The sequence below is a fragment of the Bison bison genome, unplaced genomic scaffold (genome assembly GCF_000754665.1).
Source record: "Bison bison bison isolate TAMUID 2011002044 unplaced genomic scaffold, Bison_UMD1.0 scf7180017864506, whole genome shotgun sequence".
NCBI classification, from domain to species: Eukaryota; Metazoa; Chordata; class Mammalia; order Artiodactyla; family Bovidae; genus Bison; species Bison bison.
In genome coordinates, this window is record NW_011495063.1 from 169,213 (window position 1) to 192,246 (window position 23,034).

Below are 23,034 nucleotides of genomic sequence, written 5' to 3' on the forward strand. Positions count from 1 at the left end.
TCTAGGGGATCTTCCCAACCCAGGGATAGAAACTGCATCTCTTACATCTACTTGCATTGGCAGGCAGGTTCTTTACTACTAGCACCACCTGGAAGCCCTCTGTGGCTGCCCCCAAGTGCAATTACCAATGCAGCTAGCTTTTTTTTTTTTTTTTTTTAATCACTATCTGTCCTCACTCTAATATTCACACTACATTATGAGCAAGGAGAGGTGGTTGGATGGCATCACTGACTCAATGGACATGAGTTTGAGCAAGCTCTGGAATATGGTGAAGGACAGGGAAGCCTGGCTTGCTGCAGTCCACAGGGCCGCATAGAATCAGACACAGCTGAGCAACTGAACAACACCAAATGAGCAAGGACTACTTTATGAGCAAGGATACTTAGCTGTACCTGACTGAATAAAATTATGACCAATACTTTCTTCTCTACTCACTTCAGTGGAGGTAGTGTGAGAATTTTGTTCATTTATGGGGAGTCTATGTTAATGTATTGCTGAGCATCTTTCAAATGATTTTATTAAAAACTCATGTTTATTGATACTTGCTGTATGTAAGGCACCATGCCAAACATTGTATTGAGTAAACACTATAGTGCAGAAGAAAAATCAGTAAATAATCCATAATAATTGATACAGGTTTATTTATGTACTAAATATAACATAAGAAATATATTTATGGGCACATAGAAAATTTTCTTATCAACTGGGTCTCCCACGGTTAAAGTCCCTAACTAAAGGGTCTTTAAAATCAAGTACATTTTATAAGATAAAGGGAATAGAGTGAGAAGAGCTAAAGAAATTTGTTGACTCAAAAATGAGAGCCTATTATGCTCTTTTGTGAAATAATTAAATCAGGTCATACCTGTTGAAGCATTAAAAAGAAAACTTTTCTTGTCAGATGATGTGAATCTTGGAATGGCAAAGAATTTGTCTTGACTTTATTTGAAAACCATGGAAAATATTCATAATTTAAGAAGTTAATATTCAGTAAAAAAATTTCAAGCTCTATATTACCATATGTGTTAATGCAGAAAGGAGCAACAAGAAGATGTGCTAAAGAAAAGAAAACTTAAAACTCTGGCCATGATTAAAGAATAAAAATGTTGGTCAAATAAAGCATCTTATAGAGAGAAGCTGAATAGATTAACAATAAAATAACATTGACATTTTCTTAACAAGAGCCAGGGACAGGGCTAAGCTCCTTGTAAGAATCATTTTACTTAATTTTCACATAAAACAGATTTTTGCTTTTTCAGAGTTGGAGAGCACACCTGATTATCTCAAGATCATGTGGCACGTATGGGGTTCAGGGAGGTTTCAATGCACTAATTCTAACTTAATATCAGGGATTATGTGTGTGTGTTTAGTCACTAAGTCATGTCCAACTCTTTGCGACCTCATAGACAATAGCCCGCCAGACTCCTCTGTCCATGGGATTCTCCAGGCAAGAATATTGGAGTGGGTTGCCATTTCCTACTTTAGGGGATCTTCCCAACACAGGGATCAAACCCAAGTTTCCTGTGTGTCCTGTATCACAAGCAGATTCTTATAAAAATTATAAAACCATGAAACAGTGAAACTGAGATGTTAAAGATTAAACGTCAAGCATCAAGCATTTCTTGTTATTAACAATGCCTGCTAAGTAAGTAGTTATTCAGAATGAAATCAACATTTTGATTGTAAGATCTGAATATTTTGATGGTTGGAGTGTTTTATTGTGAAATGAAATATTTCTCCAACAGTTTCAAGCAGTTATTTTTCTCCACTCTATTGATGACATATAAAACAAGCCCAATAACTCTTAAATAAAGCAATATGTTGAGCTATGAGATACCTGTCAGGTGTCATATGAGTTTTTATTTTTCTAGAAAAATATCCTCAGTTATTTCATCCATTCTAATATGGAAAAATTTTTATCATAGTTCTGAAATTTTCCAATTTTTTTCTCTCACATAAAGTATTGCATCTTGAACTGAACAGATTAATCCAACAATTGAGTTTTAACTAAGATTATGATTTTCCATTTTATAGAATCTAATCATTATCTGTACAAATGTAAACTGAAAGTGAGTTGATCTTTAAACAAAAAACACATCCCAAAGTTAACCAATACTAAATTTAAATTAAAATTTCTATTTGTATTTTGTTTGTGTTCTACTAATCCACATCTCTATCATCTTTGAATTCCATAAAGAACATCTGCAAAATACAGGATAATATTAATAAAAAAGACCAAAATAAATGAGACATAGTATTTGTCCTCAAAAATGGATCTCATATTTAGGGGGAATATAAATAGTTTTCTCACCTCTTCCATCAACCTTGAAGTGCAAATTGCATGCAATAAACTTTGCACACTGATCCCCTGGTCACAGTGGTGGAATACATAACCTATACTGAGGTCATTATATTCTGACCCCCAAGATTATCAAAATTAGAATAAAGGAGGAAGGTTCCTGAGTCTGGAAAAGCTGCTGAGGTATAAGGATGATGTCTGCCACACAGTTATGTATCTGCCCTCTGGGATCAAAGTCCAGGGAGAAGGAAGTTGGGACATTAAAGCTGTAGACATCAGGTGAAATGATAGTTTCCCATTCCTTCAAATATTTTGGGTTATGATTCTAGTAAGGAAAATAGCTGAAATTAATACAATTGTTTTTCATAGATTTATGAATCCTCTGTTGATTTATTAGAGAAAGCACACACTATTCTTACATATTCTGAGTGAAATAAAAATACCATGCCATTTTACATGAATATCATTAAGACATATGTAAAGATTATGGGAATAAAGAAAAAGTCTTCAGAGGTCTCAGTAGTAATGTTCACCCTGATTTTAACAATCTACAATCAGTATTTTCTCTTAAAATCTTATGAAGTATCTTAATTATAAATTTCATGAAGAAGTTTGATTTTTTTTTTTTTTTCTGGTTCAACTAGGATCATTGTCTCAGAGAAGCAGGAGAGAATTAGGAGACCTCTGCATCATGAGTCTCTTTTGATGAGACATCAAATAATGACCTTCCCAAATTACTCTCCCCAGCACCCACTCACATGTACACACAGACACTCACACACATGCACACATGGGCATAAAATCTCATTTTCTCTTTCAACTTAGAACTGATTGAGAACATAATGGACCCTGGAAATCATTCCTCAGTGACTGAGTTCATCCTCGCTGGACTCACAGAACAGCCACAACTCCAGCTGCCCCTTTTCCTCCTCTTCCTAGGAATCTATGTGGTCACGATGGTGGGGAACCTGGGCATGATCACACTGACTGGGCTCAGTTCTCACCTGCACACCCCCATGTACTATTTCCTTACCAACTTGTCCTTTATTGATCTCTGTCAGTCGACTGTCATTACCCCCAAAATGCTGGTGAGCTTCATGACAGAGAAGAATATTATCTCCTATCCTGAATGCATGACTCAACTTTATTTCTTCATCATTTTTGCTATTTCAGAAAGTCACATGCTGGCTGTGATGGCATATGACCGTTATGTTGCCATCTGCAACCCCTTGCTTTACAACATCACCATGTCTTATTACATCTGCTTCTGCCTCACAGTGGGAGTTTATATTTTGGGCATCACTGGATCCACAGTCCATACAGGATTTATGTTGAGACTCTTTTTCTGCAGCACCAATATTATTAACCATTATTTCTGTGATCTCTTTCCACTCTTGGAGCTATCCTGTTCCAGCATCTATGTCAATGAATTATTGGTTATATTCTTAAGTGCATTTAACATTTTGATTCCTGCCTTAGTTATTCTTTCTTCCTACATCTTCATCCTCTCCAGCATCCTCCAAATCCACTCCAAGGAGGGCAGGTCCAAAGCCTTCAGCACCTGCAGCTCTCACATCTCAGCTGTTGCTATTTTCTATGGATCTACTGCATTCATGTACCTGCAGCCATCATCAGTCAGCTCCATGGACCAAGGGAAAGTGTCCTCTGTGTTTTATACCATCATTGTGCCCATGCTAAACCCCCTGATCTATAGCCTACGGAATAGGGATGTCAAATTTGCACTGAAAAAAATTCTAGACTGCAAAACATGTAGGAACAGAGCCAATATCATGATCCATACCAGTCATGTAGACTGCTGAGGAATACCAATTCTTAATTATATAGAATATATTTAATAGAGAAAACTCTGTCCTTAATTTATCCTTTTGTAATAGGTATTAGTAACTTGTTTTCCAGTTAATATATTATTTGGACTCTGAGAGGTAAATACTTTGGAGATCAGGTCAGAACTAATAAGTAATAGAGGAGAGTATTTTAAATTAATAAAAATTCTAAGATGTTGCAGCTAATGTTCCCCAGCTATGAATCCATTAGGAGACCCATTCAAATTTGTATGTCTCTGTTGTTGTTCAGTCACTCAGTCATGTCTGACTCTTTGTAACCCCAAGGACCGCAGCACACCAAGCTTACCTGTCCTTCACCAACTCCTGGAGTTAGTTCAAACTCATGTCCATAGAGTCAGCGATGCCATCCGACTGTTGACCATCTCGTCCTCTCTCGTCCCCTTTTCCTCCTTACTTCAATCTTTCCCAGCATCAGGGTCTTTTCCAATGAGTTGGCTATTTGCCTCATGTGGCCAAAATATGTCTCCCTGAGTTTACTCCTGTTTTATTTTCATATTATGTTTCATTACATTAAATATTAGACCACCTTAGTATGAAGTTTAAAATTTCACAAGGTCTATAACTGTGATTTTGTAATATTTTTTGTTTACTTTTTTTAAAATTTAAATTTATTTATTTTAATTGGATGGGTTTTGTAATTTTTATATTCTAGTTTAAATTTCACTGAGTGGTAAAATGTTTTCTAAACTCAACATTCAAAAAACTAAGATCTTGGCATCTGGTGCCATTACTTCATGGCAATTAGATGGGGAACAAGTGGAAACAGTGACAGATTTTATTTCTTGGGCACCAAAATCCCACAGTGACTTTAGCCACAAAATTAATAGATGCTTGCTCCTTGGAAGAAAAGCTATGACCAACCTAGACAGCAGCATATTAAAAAGCAGAGACATCACTTTGCTGACAGAGGTCCATATAGCCAAACTAGTTTTTCCAGTGGTCATGTTTCAATGTGAGAGTTGGACCATCAAGAAGGCTGAGCACTGAAGAATTGATGCTTTCAAATTGTGGTGCTGGAGCAGACTTTTGAGAGTCTCTTGGACAGCAAGGAGATCAAACCAGTCAATCCTAAAAGAAATCAGTCCTGAATATTCATTGGAAGGACTGGTGCAGAAGCTGAAGCTCCAATACTTTGGTCTCCTGTTGTGAAGATCTGACTCACTGGAAAAGATCCAGATGCTGGGAAAGATTGAGGGTAAGAGGAAAAGGGGGTGGCAGAGGATTAAATAGTTAGATAATACTACTAACTCAAGGGACATGAGTGAGCAAACTCCAGGAGATAGTGTAGGACAGGGAAGCCTATCATGCTATAGTCCATGGGGTCACAAAGAAATGGACACCACTTAGGGACTGAACAGGTTTTTCTCTGTTAACTCAGGTGGTAAACAATTTGCCTACAGTGCAAGAGACCCTGGTTTGATTCTGGGTCTGGAAGATCCTCTGGAGAAGGGATAGGCTACATACTACAGTATTCTTGGGCTTCCCTGGTGGCTCAGCTGGTAAAGAATCTGCCTGAAATGCGGGAGACCTAGGTTTGACCCCTGGATTGGGAAGATCCCCTAGAGAAGGGAAAGGCTACTTGCTCCAGCATTCTGGCCTGGAGAATTTCATGGAGTGTATAGTCCATGAGTCGTGAAGAGTCGGACTTTCACTGAGAGATTTTCACTTTACTTTGACTTAGGGACTGAACAACAACAGACCTCATTAAGTGGTAAAAATGCCTTATAAGTAATTTTTCTAAATAATGGCTTAGAGAAAGAAGGAGGAAGGATGGAAAAGAGGTTGAAAATGAAGAAAGAGAAGAATGGAGGTGTTGGGCTGCAACCCCACAGGCCTACAGGCCTGTTCTTTCCCAGCTTGAAGATCAAAGAAAGAGCTCAAAGTCAGTATTAAAGACATCAATGGTTCAATGGATTTTACACTTCTGAAGCAAGATCCTGAAGGGACACCCCACCATGTGCAGCTCATGGATGGGCAGGGCATGGTGACTGTCTTCACTCTGGGGAGAGAGGGCTGGAGTGGGGGAGATTACAGGTTATAGGGGAATTGACCTCAGATAGCCTCATTAGTTACCACAGAAACCAGCAGAGGGACACATCTCTCACTGCCCCTAGGCAAAAAGAAACAACTAATAGCTTGGGCCTGGGGCGAGGACACCAGAAGGTCAGTCATGTGAGTAAGGAGTAGGTGTGGTCAGGCAGGGGATGTACAGAGAACAAGAGAACAACCAAATTGAGTGGCTGATTGTAAGGAAAGAAAAGAAATGAGAAGATAAAAGAAAAAAAAAAAAAAGAAATTTCAAATTTCTTTCCCTGAAACATGCCACTACATGGCATGTATTTTGCCTCTTTTTTAAATATTTTGTGAGAAAACCTGTAAGAATTGTGTTGTTATTTCTTAAATGTAAAGATCAATGAAAGCATTTGAAAATGTACTATAGTTTACATTATGAACCACCATACAAATAATGTTATAAAGATTCTTCATGGGTGCATGCTCACTTGCTTCTGTCATGTTGGACTCTGACACCCTTTCAACTGTAGCCTGCCAGGCTTCTCTGTTCATGGAATTCTACAAGCAAGAATACTGGAATGGGTTGCTATGCCTTCCTTCAGGAATATTCCAGACACAGGGATCAAACCCATGTCTCTTATGTCTCCTGCATTGGCAGGTAGATTCTTTACCATTAGAGCCACCTTACTGTTGTTGCCTGGAACAACAGGCAACTCAGGTACTGTTGCCTGGAACAACAGACAACTCAGGTACTGTTGCCTGGAACAACAGACAACTCAGGTACTGTTGCCTGGAAAATCCATGGGTGGAGGAGCCTGGTGGGCTGCAGTCCATGGGGTTGCAAAGAGTCGGACATGACTGAGTGACTTCACTTTCACTTTTCCCTTTCACGCGTTGGAGAAGGAAATGGCAACCCACTCCAGTGTTCTTGCCTGGAGAATCCCAGGGACGGGGGAGCCTTGTGGGCTGCCATCTATGGGCTCGCACATAGTCGACATGACTTTGAAGTGACTTAGCAGCATTGTTGTTGCTCAGTTGCTAAGTCGTCAGAAGACTCTTTGTGACCCAAAGGACTGCAGTATAACAGACTTCCCTGTCCTTTACTATCTCCCAGAGTTTGCTCAAACTCATGCCATCCAGCCATCTAATCATATGTTGCCCTCTTTTCATGTGACACCTGGGAAGCCCCAAATCTGCCTTTAAAAAGAATGTGTTTCATTTAATGTTCCTGCAAGCTATGAAAATATAGAAAGTGAAAGTGAAGTTGCTCAGTCGTGTGAAGTTGCTCACTCTTTTCGACCCCATGGACTGTAGCCTACCAGGCTCCCCCGTCCATGGGATTTTCCAGGCAAGAATACTGGAGTGGGTTGCCATTTCCTTCTCCAGGGCATCTTCCCCCCCAGGGATTGAAACTGGGTCTCCCACATTGTAGGCAGACACTTTACTGTCTGAGCCACCAGGGAAGTCTATTCAAATTTATAAATCTTGATGAGATCGTCCTTATCCTTGCTGATTTTTTATTAGATTTTTTTGTCTTATAATTAACATTATTAATTCATTTCATTCTATTTTTACTATATTGAGATTTTATCAAGACTATATCAAAATACAGTTTTGTCAAGATTACATCAAGAACGTATATACTCATTCTAAAAATAAAGTCCTCCTATCAAAAGTTTTGAAAATTGCATATGCTGTGCACTGGTGAAATAAACACCTCAGTAATGATATGAAATATTTTTATCATTCTAAAAAGGTTCTCTCAAGGCCTTTACCAGATATTCTCCCACACTCCACTGCAGTCTGGAAATGACCTCATTTCTACTCTGCAGATTATTAGTTCTACTTTTCTAGATTTCTAGACTCCCATATAAATGGAATTATACAGTAGGTACTCTTTTATGTTTTGCTCATTTTAGACAACTTGCCATTTTTAAGATTAGTCCATATTTCTGCTTGCATTTGTGATTTACTACTTTTATTAATAAATGGTATTCTACCCTGTGCATACAAAGTACATATCACAATTCATTTACCTATTCATTAGTTAAATATTTGGGCTGTTTCCATTGGGTTGTTAGAACCAAGTCTTCTATGCTCATTTTTGTACAAGTTTTAGTGTATACATATGTGTACATTTCTCTTGGGTAAATTACCAAGGAGTAGAGGTGCTAGGTTATAACGTAAGTGTATACCTGACTTTCTAAAATTGCTGTACAGTTTTCCAAAGTGGTAGCTCTATATCCTCTCTAGAAGGTTCATATTGTCTCAAAGTTTTGCAATTGTAGGTTTTTGTTTGTCTGTTATTTACTTATGTATTTAATGCTAATTCAGTATAGGTATATGGTGGTTTGTCCCTATGGTTTACCTTTAGCTTTCATATCCTAATGAGTACTGATTTTATTGTTTTTTATGAACTTGTTAACTATTCCTTTATCGTCTTCTATAATATATCTGTTCAGACAGTTTTTCTATTTTTCATTGGCTTGATAATCTTCATGTTATTGTCTTATCTGTATTGTTTACACATTTTCAATAACATGCCATGGTGGCTTGTTTTAATTTTCTAATGATGTCTTTTATTTTTTTATTTTTTCTTTTTACTAAGTAAAATTAATTTTTAATTTCCATAAGGAAAAGAAATCACAAGGAAGTACAAATTTTGAAGTATCTCTTCATAGGACAATGTGTAATCATTTTCTGTAGAGAGAATAAAAATATAATTCTGTTTTTCTTCCAGCAATGTTGATTGAATTTTCTTTTTACTGTCTTTATATTGCTAATAGTTTAGAACATTTTCTTTTGTCTTTTTCTTTTTTTTGAATTTAAATTTATTTATTTTAATTAGAGTCTTTTAAAGAATAGTTTTTAAGTTGGACAAAACAGAGTTTGTCAAAGCTATATGGTTAATCTGTGTTCTAAGAATTATCAAGCTACTCCAATATTTTTTATTTTCTTTAGTCTTTTCCCCAGAAGTTGAATAGTTTAGCCTTCATGCTTATTTGTAAAATTCATTTCAAGTTCATCTTTTTTTTCCCCTAAGTTCATCTTTATTTAGCCGTTAAGTAGACATTTCAGATTTTCTGTTTCTTCTTTTCTTATTTTTAATCAAGTGAAATTCTTTTTAAATTTTACATTGAAGCATGTAATCATAAAATAATCTATATACTAACAGAATAGGAGACTGCATATATGATTCTATATCCCTTAATTTGATGACTTTTTATAGCCTCTTAAAAACAAAAGAGATGAATATTTTAAACATTATAATTGATGATTGTATTTTGAGGTGTGTAATTACCACTTACTTTCTAATTAATAGCATATTGTAACAACTATAACTAAACAATTATTATTATTGTTACTACTATTCTTCAGGGTGCTCTATACTGTGCTTAGTTGCTTAGTCATATCTCACTCTTTGCAACCCTATGGCCTGTAGCTTTCCAGGATCCTCTGTCCACAGGGATTCTCTAGGCAAGAATACTGGAGTGGATTGCCATGCCCTCCTCCAGGGGATCTTCCTGACCAGGGATCGAACCTGGGTCTCCCACATTGCAGGCAGATTCTTTACCATCTGAGCCATCAGAGAAGCCCTTCAGGTGCTATATCTCTGCTAAATAGATAATGAGGTTGCTGGTCCAAGTTTACCAGCAGTAAATGGTGGATCAGGAGATGTACAAAAGCACTTGGACTTTAAGCATATTCAGTGAAGCATTATTTATACCTAGTCCCTCAAGCAAAATATCTCCAAATTGGTGAATAGTGTGTCAATTCAGGTACCACATTTGCATGAGTCTTTTGAATAAAGATATTAAATATACTTTTTATTTCCTAATAAATAAAACTATTTAATATTATAAAACTAAAATAATCTTCAGAACACATGTATCTGTATCTTGTTCTTCAACATATCTTTTATAATTATTGGGAAAATTATAAAATTATTAGTCATCATCCTTCAATTTTAGATTTGTTAGGAACTTCTCACAGGGTTATGGCAATAGCTATAAGATGCTTTTAGTTAGTCCCAAGTTAAAATATCCAAGTACTTTTGTTTTAGTAATGTATCATCATATATTGGCACCCCACTCCACTACTCTTGCCTGGAAAATCCCATGGATGGAGGAGACTGGTGGGCTGCAGTCCATGGGGTTGCTACCAGTCTGACACGACTGAGCGACTTCACTTTCACTTTTCACTTTCATGCATTGGAGAAGGAAATGGCAACCCACTCCAGTGTTCTTGCTTGGAGAATCCCAGGGATGGCGGAGCCTCATGGGCTGCCGTCTATGGGGTCGCACAGAGTCGGACACGATTGAAGCGACTTAGCAGCAGCAGCAGCATCATATATAAATACAGTTAGTATTATATATGAAAACAGAAATTTCAAATCTTACATATAAAGTTTGTTTCCCTCAATTTTCTATTTTCCCCTTGTGAAAAACCACTTTAAGACATTACTTTAGTGTATGTCTTTATAATTTCATGAAATTTTGAACTTTTAATTAGTTTGACATGAAATTTAGTGGGCTCTAACAAGATCTATTACATCCTTGTTTATGATAAATAACCTAACAAGAAAAAATAACCAAAGCTATGTGACACTGTTCAACACTTGAGAGCCAATAGGGAAAGAGGGAAATTCTAATTATTTGTTTTCCCAGGAGCCACAGTTGTGGGGTAAGATTCTAGTGGGAGATAATTAATCATTGTTTGTTCCTCATCATCAGACACTTAGCATTGATACCCAGAGTATAAAATCCTCATCTATCAACTAACTTTTGCAGAGGGCCATCAGCTTCATCAGAGATCGACTAGTGACACAGAATTATTATCACAGACGCTTTTAGGCTATGACCCTCAACACCAAAGAGTCCTGCAAGGTTAGTACTCATAACTATCCGCTGGCATCATCAGAATCATTTTTGCCTTCATATAAGTATAGGAGAAAATCACAATTCAGAATTTTTAAGGAGGAAGTATCTTAAACCCAGTCCTAACTTTTTAAATGTTAGATCTCTAGCTCCCTCCTCGTGTACTAACAGATACAGGTAGCTATTTTTTCTATCTCTTCCTGTCCTCACTCGAATAGTCAACTCCCAAACAAGTAATATTTTACCACCTACCTTTCCCCTGTTGAAGAAATTCAACACACTTTGTTTACTCACTTCAACTCTGGCACGTCTGAGAGCTTCATTCACTTTTGTGGAGTCTATGTTAACTTTGCACAAAATTTTCAATCATTTTATTAAAATATCATATTTATCAGTACTTTCTGTATGGAAGGCACTGTTTTGAGTTACTCATCAGGTACAGAAGAAAAACTAGTAGATAACTAAATTAATAGAGATTAAAGTACATGCTAAATGTGACATAAGAAATGTATTCTTGGGCACATAGAAAATGTTCTTATTAACTGTGTCTTGCACTTTTTAAAGACCTTGATTACAGTGCCTTTACTATTAAATAGGTTTCACAGGATAAGGGGGTAGACTGAGAAAAGCTAAAGGAATTTGATGAATTAAAAATGAGAGCCTACTATGCTTTTTTGTGAAATAAATTATGATAGCTGTTCCAACATTAATAAGAAAATATTTCTTTAGCTGTCAGACAATATAAATCTTTGAATGACAAAGAAATTGATGTGAACTTATTTAGTCACTATGGAAAATATTGATAGTTTAGGAAGTTAATATTCAGTAAAAATCTTCAAATATGTATTACCATATGTGTTAATGTAAAAGAGGAAAGAAGAAGGTGTGCTAAGGAGAAGAAAATTTAAAACACTGGCCATCATACAGGAATGAAAATGTTGGTTAAACAAAAGATATATTGGAAAGAAACAATATATCAAAAGTAAAATAACAATATTTTCTTACTAAGATCCACTTAATTTTCACATGAAAGAGATATTAGTATTTTTGTTTTTTCAGAGAACTGGACAGTAGATGTAATTAACCCAAGGTCATAGAGCAAGTATGGAATTGATATGAAGTTTTAATCCATTACTGTCTTAGTATCAGAACCTATAATAATTATAAATTCATTAAACATTGAAATTGGAAGAGATGTAATAGACTATTTAATCCTACCAGCCATCAAGTCCTTATGTCATTAACAATATATCTGCTAAGTAACTAGTTATTCAGGCTGAAAGCAAAACTTTGACTAAGACTTAGTTATGTCTGAGAGTTGGAATACTCATTTCAGTCTGAACCCAAATATTTCACCTGTAATTTCAAGCAGTTAGTTTTACTTCAGTCTCTTGATGGTATATACAATGACACCAATATGTCTTAAGTAAAGCAATATTTTGGGCCATGAGTTAACTGTCCTATGCTACATGAATTTTTGCTTCACTCCAAAACTATCTTCAGTTTTTTTCAGACATTCTAAAACGACAGATTTCTAGATCATTTTTCTGAAACTGTCTAGTTTTTCTGTTACATTAAGTATTGTACATCAGACTGAACATAGTAATCCAACTACTGTTTCAGTTTTAAGTAAGAATATAAATTTCCATTTCCTAGAATCTGCTCATCTTCTTTGCAAATGTAAACTAAACATATATTGGTCTCTTAAAAAAAATCACACAACTGACCAGTATTACCCAAAATTGCATTTAAACTAAAATTCTTAATTGTATTTTGCATGCACTCTACTTACCTACATCTCTACCATCTTTGAATTCTATACAGAGCACACGCAAAATACATGATTGCACACACATACACACACACACACACAGACCAGCATAGAATCTTCTGTTTGCCTTTAAAAACCTTTCTTATATTTTTGGAATATGAATATTTTTCTCACCTCTACCATTGCCATGAAGTTCAAATTGCATTGATCAATCTGACTATACTGCCACCCTGGTCACAGATGGAATACCTGCCCTACTTTTAGGAACCTGTCCTGGTTCCTGAGATTACCTAGGGCTTCCCGGATATTGCTAGTGGTAAATAACCAGCTTGCTAATGCAGGTAGACATAAGAGAGTAGAGGGTTTGATTCCTGGGTTGGGAAGATCCCCTGCAGGAAGGCAGACAACCCACTCCAGTATTCTTGCCTATAGAATCCCATGGACAGAGGAGGCTGGTGGGCTATGGTCCATAGGGTTGCAAAGACATGATTGAAGCAACTTAGCTTGCACACACACATGCACAAGATTATCTAAATTAGAACAAGAGAAGATGACTTCTGGAGTTTGAAAAGCTATTGAGATATAAGCATGATGTCTGCCAATAAGTTATGTTTCTGCTCTCTGGAGTCATGGTCTGGGGAGAAGGAAGCTGCCATATTAAACAGCAACCCTCAGGTGGTAGTCTTCCAGTGCTTCAGATATTTTGAAGTGGGATTCTAGTAAGGAAAGCAGCTGAGACTAATACAATTAAAAGTAATAAAGTTACTTTTCAAAGATTTATGAATCTTCTGTATTAACTACAGAAGACATGTACTCCTATCACTTATTGTGAGTGAAATGAATATTATGCCATTTGACATGCATATGTTAATATACACATATAGAATATGGAAGGAAAGAAAAGTACTCAGAAATGGAAGTGTGTGCTTAGTGCTTAGTCACTCAGTTGTGTCTGACTCTTTGTGATCCCATGAGCTGTAGCTTCCAGGCTCCTCAGTCCATGGGATTCTACAGACCAGAATACTGGAGTGGTTGCCATTCCCTTCTCCAGGAGATCATCCCAACCCAGGAATTGAACACACATCTCATGCATTGCAGGCAGACTCACTTGAGCTACCACAGAAGCCCATTCTGATGATTTTCAAAATTCAGAAATTGGGGTTGCCTCTGATAAAGTTATGAAGTGCTTGAGTTATAAAGTTCGTAGAGTTTATATTTCCTTCTCTGATTCAATCAGGATCATTTTATTTTTGTCCCAGAGAAACAAGAGAGACTTGAGAAATCCCAGAAGAGATTGTGAATCTCTTCTGAGAAGGGATCAAATAGTGATCTCCATAGAATTACTCTCCCCTATAACACATACACATGTGCATACACATGCATGAACATACCCACACTAAAGTATGGTGATTTTCTTTTATAGACTTAGAACGGACTGAGAAGATAATGGACCCTGGAAATCACTCCTTAGTGACTGAGTTCATCCTTGCTGGTCTCACAGAACAGCCACACCTCCAGATGCTCTTTTTCTTCCTCTTCCTAGGAATCTATGTGGTCACGGTGGTGGGGAACTTGGGCATGATCACACTGATTGGGCTCAGTTCTCACCTGCACACCCCAATGTATTACTTCCTCATCAACCTGTCCTTTATCGACTTCTGTCATTCCACTGTCATAACCCCCAAAATGCTGGTGAGTTTTGTGACAGAGAAGAATATTATCTCCTACACTGAATGCATGACTCAGCTCTATTTCTTCATCATTTTTATCATTGCAGAGGGTTACATGTTGGCTGTAATGGCATTTGACCGCTATGTTGCCATCTGTAACCCCTTGCTTTATAATGTCATCATGTCTTACCACATCTGCTTCCGCCTCACAGTGGGAGTTTATATTTTGGGCTTCATCGGGTCTACAATCCATACAGGCTTTATGTTGAGAGTCTTTTTCTGCAAGAACAAGATGGTTAACCATTATTTCTGTGATCTTTTTCCACTCTTGGAGCTATCTTGTTCTAGCACCTACATCAACAAATTATTGGTTCTAGTCTTGAGTGCATTTAACATTGTGATACCTTCCTTAACCATCCTTGCTTCCTACATCTTCATTCTCTCCAGCATCCTCCAAATCCACTCCATTGAGGGCAGGTCCAAAGCCTTCAGCACATGTAGCTCTCACGTTTCAGCTGTTGCTGTTTTTTCTGGATCTGCGACATTTACATACCTACAGCCATCATCTGTGAGCTCCATGGATCAAGGAAAAGTGTCCTCTGTGTTTTATACCTGCATTGTACCTATGCTGAATCCTCTGATTTACAGTCTGCGTAACAAGGATGTCAAACTTGCCCTGAAAAAATTCTGGAGATTGAAAAATGTGTATGAATAGAATCACTATCATGATGACACAGAAGTCCTTTTGCTCCCTGACATATAATATGTATTGAGTTTATTGATTTGGGAAACTTAGTGACATATAAAAAATATATATCCAAAATTCTACCTCAGGCCTCTTCTTCAACATATATTAAAGTCATTATATATAAAATCAGAAACTGTGATTATGAATAATATTCTAAAAACCCTTGAGGGTTAAAGCAGTCTTAGTTTTATTTGCAATGATAATGCCAAGAACAAGAACAACATAGAGGAGGGAATGAAGATTTTGAAAACAATCCTAGTAACTATGTTATCAAAATTTTATTAAATATTATGCATTATTTCCAGCATTTGAAATGGATAACTTTATTTATATTCACAGCCTATATCAGAGTAAACCCTAGTCGAATTTAGTTTGATTATTTGCCCACAGTCCTAAATATAACAAGTGGTAAAGCCTAGCTTGTTTGTTTCCAAGACCTATGATTTTTCTCAAGATGATTCTTTGGCCCCATGTAATTGTGGGAGGCAGTGCTAGTAGTAAAGAACCCATTTACCAATGCATGAGACAAGTGTTTGATGCCGGGGCTGGGAAGATTCCCTGAAGGCAGAAATGGCAACCCATTCCACTATTCTTGTCAGAAAAAATCCCATGGACAGAAGAGCCTCGTTAGATATAGTCCATGGTGTGCGCAAAGAGTCAGACATGACTGAATATGCATGAACTAAGGTTTCCCTAGGAATTTTCTTCTACACATCAAGCAACTTCAGTTCCCTATAAGACTGTGTTGCTTTCCTCTAGATCTCCTTAATGCTATTTTTACTTTTATTTCATCTAGTATCATAAAAATAATCAAGATATATCTAACCTACCTAATCAAAACAAGAACAAAGGAGACTTACTATAGTCTCATATTAGAGACTTAAATTACTATATTTGATAGAAAAAAGTTTTTATAAAAGCAACCTCAACAACCTTGACATCTTACTGCAATGCTATAGCTACTTACAGAGCAACTGCTGATATGCTAATTTTTATCACTGTGGTATGATTAAGGCTGTTTTGCCCCATAATTTACAAATAATTGCTATTTCATTTTTTTTTCAAGATTTCTTTTTTTTTCTTTTTTTTAAAATTTAATTTAATTTTGTTTTTAAAATTTACATAATTGTATTAGCTTTGCCAAATATCAAAATGAATCCGCCACAGGTATACATGTATTTCCCATCCTGAACCCTCCTCCCTCCTCCCTCCCCTACCATCCCTCTGGGTCGTCCCAGTGCACTAGCCTCAAGCATCCAGTATCGTGCATCGAACCTGGACTGGCATCTCGTTTCTTACATGATATTTTACATGTTTCAATGTCATTCTCCCAAATCTTCCCACCCTCTCCCTCTCCCACAGAGTCCATAAGACTGTTCTATACATCAGTGTCTCTTTTGCTGTCTCGTACACCGGGTAACCACAACTAATTGCTATTTCATGTTGGTTTGTGTTTGAAATTTCTCTTCTCTGCCACTTGAAATATTGATTTTCTGCTTCTGGACATTTGTCTTGTAACTATGAATTCACATGATATTTTAGATGCTCAATTGTCTTCAGTCTTTTCCCAAATAAACCATCTTACTCATTAAGATCATGCTCTTTGGATAGTGTGTGGCCTTATTCATCTGAGGCTCCAATGGTATGAGAACCATGAACTTACCAGATGTTCAAGCTGAATTTAGAGTTCAAGCTGAACTTAGAAAAGTCAAAGAGATCAAATTGCCAACATCCGTTGGATCATCGAAATAGCAAGAGTTCCAAAAAAAATCTGCTTTTACTTTATTGACTATACCAAAGCCTTTGACTCTGTGGATCACAAAACCTGGAAAATTCTTAAAGAGATGGGAATACCAGGCCACCTGACCTGCTTCCTGAGAAATCTATATGCAGGTCGAGAAGCAACAGTTAGAACTGGACATGCAACAATAGACTGGTTACAAATCAGGAAAGGAGTACGGCAAGGATGTATATTGTCACTGTGCTTATTTAGGGCTTCTCTTGTGGCTTAGCTGGTAAAGAATCCATTTGCAATGTGGGAGACCCGGGTTGAATCCCTTGGTTGGGAAGATTCCCTGGAGAAGGGAATAGCTACCAACTTTAGTATGGACTTCCTGGTGGCTCAGCCAGTAAAGCATCTGCCTTCACTGTGGGAGCCTGGGTTCAATCCCTAGGTCAGGAAGATGTCCTGGAGAAGGAAATGGCAACCCACTCCAGTATTCTTGCCTGAAAAATCCCATGGATGGAGGAGCCTGGTAGAGTACAGTCCATGGGGTCGCAAAAAGTTGGACACAACTTCATTTTCAATTGCACTTTCTTCCTTACTGCTTATTTAACTTACATGTGGAGTACATCATGCGAAATGCTGGGCTGGATGAAGCAAAAGCTGGAATTGAGATTGTCAGGAGAAATATCAGTAGCTTCAGATATGCAGATGATACCACCCTTACAGGCAGAAAGTGAAGAAGAACTAAAGAGCCTCTTGATGAAGGTGAAAGAGAAGAGTGAAAAAGTTGGCTTAAAACTCAACATTCAGAAAACTAAGATCATGGCATCGAGTTCCATCACTTCATGGCAAATAGATGCTGAAACAATGGAAACAGTGACAGACTTTATTTTCTTGGGCTCCAAAACCACTGCAGATGGTGATTGCACCCATGAGATTAAAAGACACTTGCTCCTTGGAAGAAAAGTTATGGCCAACCTAGATAGCATATTAAAAAGCAGAGACATTACTATACTAACAAAGGTCCATCTAGTCAGAGCTATGGTTTTTCTAGTAGTCATGTATGGATGTGAGAGTTGGAATGTAAAGAAAGCTGAGCACCAAAGAATTGATGCTTTTGAACTGTGGTGTTGGAGAAGACTCAGGAGAGTCCCTTGGAATGCAAGAAGATTCAACTAGTCCATCCTAAAGAAATCAGTCCTGAATATTTATTGGAAGGACTGATGCTGAAGTTGAGGATGAGATGGTTGGATGGCATCACTGACTCAATGGACATGAGTTGGAGTAAACTCTGGGAGTTAGTGATGGACAGGGAGGCTTGGCCTACTGCAGTCTATGGAGTCACACAGAGTCAGACATAATTGAGAGATTGAATTGAACTGAACTGAACCCTTGTATTCCATTACCCATTCATTTATCAATGTCAGACATTCATTTTCCAAGTGCTCTTGTATTATTTGACTTAATTCTCATCAGTAATATAAAAGAAGGAAAACAGCTACAATTAAAACTCCTATCCTCCAAAAAAAAAAAAAAGATTTATAAAAGCACTCATCTCAGGCATGATTCTTACTCTGTTAGATTGTTTCAGCTTGTACAATCTTGATTCCATAAACTGGAAGTACAAGCTTAAGAATTGATGCTTTTAAACTGTGGTATTGGAGAAGACTCTTCAGAGTCCCCTGGACTGCAAGGAGATCAAATCAGTCAGTCCTAAAAGAAATTGACCCTGAATATTCATTGGAAGGACTGACGCTGAAACTGAATCTCCAGTACTTTGGCCACCTGACTCATTAGAATAGACCCTAATGCCAGGAAAGATTGAAGCCTGAAGGAGAAGTGGATGGCAGAGGATGAGATGGTTGGATGGCATCATTGACTCAATGGACATGAATTTGAGCAAGCTCTGAGAGATGGTGAAGGACAGGGAAGCCTGGTGTGCTTCAGTACATAGGGTCACAAAGAGTCATACATGACTGAGTGACTGAACAAAAACAACATATGTATTCACCTAAATCAGAAAATGTATCCTGTCAGAACCGAAAGAATGGCTTCTATGGGTATCTGAATATTTTTCAGGACGTAGAGTCATAGGAAAATATGCTTATACTTTTGTTTACATTCTTTCTGTGTCTGACCTTTCATTATTGTTGTTGTTCAATCACTCAGTCGTGTTTGACACTTTGTGACCTCAGGAACTGCAGCACTCTATCTCCCAGAGCTTACTCAAAGTCATGTTCACTGAGTCAGTGATGGCCATCCAACCATCTCATCCTCTGTTGTCCCTTTCTTTTTCTACTGCCTTCAATCTTTCCCAGCATCATGGTCTTTTCCAGTGATTCAGCTCTTCGCATCAGGAGGCCAAACTATTGGAGCTTCAGCTTCAGCATCCTACAATGAGGTACCATGTCATGCCAGTCAGAATGGCTGCTATCAAAAAGTCTACAAACAATAAATGCTGGAGAGGGTGCAGAGAAAAGGGAACCCTCTTACACTGCTGGTGGGAATGCAAACTAGTACAGTCACTATAGAGAATAGTGTGGCATGATCCTCTACATAGAAAACCCTAAAGACACCACCAGAAAATTACTAGAGCTACTCAATGAATATAGTAAAGTTGCAGGATATAAACTTAGCACACAGAAATCCCTTGCATTCCTATACACTAACAATGAGAAAACAGAAAAAGTTAAAAAACTGGAAATAGAGCTGCCGTACAACCCAGCAATCTCACCACTGGGCATACATACCGAGGAAACCAGAATTGAAAGAGACACATGTACCCCAACATTCATCGCAGCACTGTTTACAATAGCCAGGACATGGAAGCAACCTAGATGTCCATTTGCAGATGAATGTAGAAAAAAGCTGTGGTACATATACACAATGGAATATTACTCAGATATTAAAAAGAATGCATTTGAATCAGTTCTAATGAGGTGTATGAAACTGAAGCCTATTATACAGAGTGAAGTAAGTCAGAAAGTAAAACACCAATACAGTATATTAACGCATATATATGGAATTTAGAAAGATGGTAACTATGATCCTATATGCGAGATAGCAAAAGAGACACGGATATAAATATCAGACTTTTGGACTCTGCAGGAGAAGGCGAGGGTGGGATGATATGAGAGAATAGCATTAAAACATATATATTACCATAGGTGAAATAGATCGCCAGTCCAGGTTTAATGCATGAGACAGGGCACTAAAGGCCTGTACGCTGGGATGACCATGAGGGATGGGATGGGGAGGGAGGAAGGAGGGGAGTTCAGGATGGGGGACAAATTTATATCTATGGCTGATTCATGTCAATGTATGGCAAAAACCACTACAATATTGTAAAGTAATTAGCCTCCAATTAAAATAAATGAATTAGTTAAAAAAAAAGCCATAAGATAACCATGCTTTTATGGGTATAACAGTTATTCAGTTAATATATAACAGCTAATTTATGCCCAGATTAGGCACTTAAATGGTTTAATCAAATAAAACTTTGATACACACACACACACAAAAAAGCATCACACTGGTTGACTAGTATTGAATTAACTCTAAAATTACTTATTTTATTTTGCATTTACTTTACTCACCCACATCTCTACCATCTTTGAATTCTATTAAGAGCACATGCAAAATATATGATTATAATTTAAAAAGGTTGGCATAGCAGACACCTAGTGTTTGTGTTCAAAAGCATTTTATGATTTGGAGAACAGAATCATTTTCTCACCTCCACCATTTAAATAATGAAGTCAAATTGCATAGATCAATCTTGGTACCCTGATGCCCTGATCACAGTGGTGGAGTACCTGACTTGTATTTAGACCATTGTACTCTCACCTCTAAGATTATCCAAATTAGAAAAAGTCTTTTTCTAATGGTTCCTGGAGGGGGAAAACCTACTGAGGTATAAGCATGATGTCTGCCAAGCAGTTACATTTCTGTCCTCTGGGTTCAAAGTCCAGGGAGAAGAAAGCTGGAATATTAAATCATCAGATCTCAGCTGAAATGATACTGGTTGTCACATTTCAGATATTTTCAGCTGAGATGTTGCTAAAGAAGATAGCCTCAACTGATATAGCTACTTTCCCCTGACTTGTGAATCATCTCTGCATTAATTATAGAAAGCATACAAGACTACTACTTATTATAAATGGAAGGAAAATACTATGCCATTCATCGTGCATATTAATTTATGAACATAGAAACTTGGAGGAAAGAAGAGTACTCATAAATAATACTAGAAATGTTCATGCTGATGGATTTTAAAAATACATAAATTGTTTATCTTAAACTTTATGAAATTTCTTAATTATAAAGTTCTTGAAGTTTATAATTTCTATTCTAGTTCAACCAGATTCATTGTTTGTCCTAGAGTAGTAGGAGATGCTTGAAATTTCCCTGCATTACGTATTTCCTCTGATGAAGGATAAAGAATGATTACAGATTTACTATCTGTCTCTCTCTCTTTCATACACACATGCACACATGTGCATAAACCTCTCTTCCTCTCTCTCACACACACATGCATAAATCTCTCTCTCTCACACATACAAACACACACATAAGTACACTCATTTTCTGCTTTTTTAATTAGAACCTGCTGAGATGAAAATGGATCCTGGAAATCACTCCTCAGTGACTGAGTTCATCCTTGCTGGGATCACAGAACAGGCACAACTCCAGCTGCCCCTTTTCCTCCTCTTCCTAGGAATGTTTGTGGTCATGGTGATGGGGAACCAGGGGATGATCACACTGATTGGGATCAGTTTTCACCTGCACACCCCCATGTACTATTTCTTCAGAAATTTGTCCTTTATTGATCTCTATCAGTCCACTGTCAATACCCCTAAAATGCTGGTGAGCTTTGTGACAGAGAAAAATATCATCTCCTACCCTGAGTGAATGACTCAGCTCTACTTCTTTCTTCTTTTTTTATTTCAGAGAGTTGTATGTTGACTGAAATGGTATATGACTGCTATGCTGCATCTGTAAGTGCTTGCTTTATAATGCCATCATGTCTTATTATAGGTTCTTCCAGCTCACAGCAGCAGTTTACATCTTTTGCAGCATTCAATTGACATTCCATACTTGCCTTATGTTGAGACTTTATTTCTGCAAGGCCAATGTGATTAACCATTATTTCTGTGATGTTTTTCCACTCATGGAGCTATCCTGTTCTAACATCTATTTCAAAGAATCATTGGCTCTAGTCTGCAGCTCTTTAAAAATCGGATTCCTGCCTTAACTATTCTTATCTCCTATATCTTCATCCTCTACAAAATCTTCCACATCCACTCCACGGAGGCCAGGTCCAAAGCCTTCAGCACCTGCAGTTCCCACATCTTGGCTGTTGCTGTTTTCTATGGATCTGCAGCATTCATGTACCTGCAGCCTTCATCTGTGAGTCCCATGGACCAAGGGAAAGTGTCCTCTGTGTTTTATACCTGCATTGTGCCCATGCTGAATCCTCGGACCTACAGTCTGTGGAATAAAGATGTCAAATTGGCCCTGAAGAAAATTCTGGACAGTGGAAAATGTAGATGAATAGACTCAACGTTGATGTCATATCAAAAATACCTTTTCTGAGATATGTAATGTTTTCACTTTGTTGTTCAAATTTTTGAAATTCAGGATCATTTTCCCATACAATACATTCCCCAAATTCCCTCCAGGCTAATTCCTTTGAGTTTGTGTTATATTAACTATTTATGGAGAAATATCAAGGGTAAAGTCAAAGATTTTAAGAATTAAAGAAGCTCCAGTGAGGTACAAAGAAATACAAATGACAATAAGAATAACTATAATGATCATCATAAAATAATAACATATTATTATTGAGATAGTATAAAGTATCAAACACTGTGCCCAGTGCTTTATATTAGATAACTTTTATATTTATGGTGTTCTTTCTAGGTAAGCCTTTGTATTTTTTCCATTTGAAAGATGAATAAATTGAAGTTAGTTTACATAGAGGAAATTCACACAGTCCCAAACCTAATAAAGACAGAGGCTAGAATGTCTGACTTCAGGAACTGTGATTTTACTCAGTTATATATTGC

At 37.2% G+C, this 23,034-nt stretch overlaps 2 protein-coding genes and 1 pseudogene across 2 annotated transcripts; all 3 read left to right on the top strand.

The window, feature by feature from the left end:
- The first annotated feature begins 3,138 nt into the window (after positions 1-3,138).
- LOC104980722 (olfactory receptor 8G2-like) lies at positions 3,139-4,116 on the top strand. Its single transcript, XM_010829502.1, has one exon. It carries the CDS (start codon positions 3,139-3,141, stop codon positions 4,114-4,116), a length of 978 nt encoding a protein of 325 aa, XP_010827804.1.
- Positions 4,117-14,268: 10,152 nt separating this feature from the next.
- On the top strand, positions 14,269-15,207 carry LOC104980723 (olfactory receptor 8G2-like). Its single transcript, XM_010829503.1, has one exon. It carries the CDS (start codon positions 14,269-14,271, stop codon positions 15,205-15,207), a length of 939 nt encoding a protein of 312 aa, XP_010827805.1.
- Positions 15,208-21,586: 6,379 nt separating this feature from the next.
- LOC104980724 lies at positions 21,587-22,519 on the top strand (annotated as a pseudogene).
- Positions 22,520-23,034: the final 515 nt, after the last annotated feature.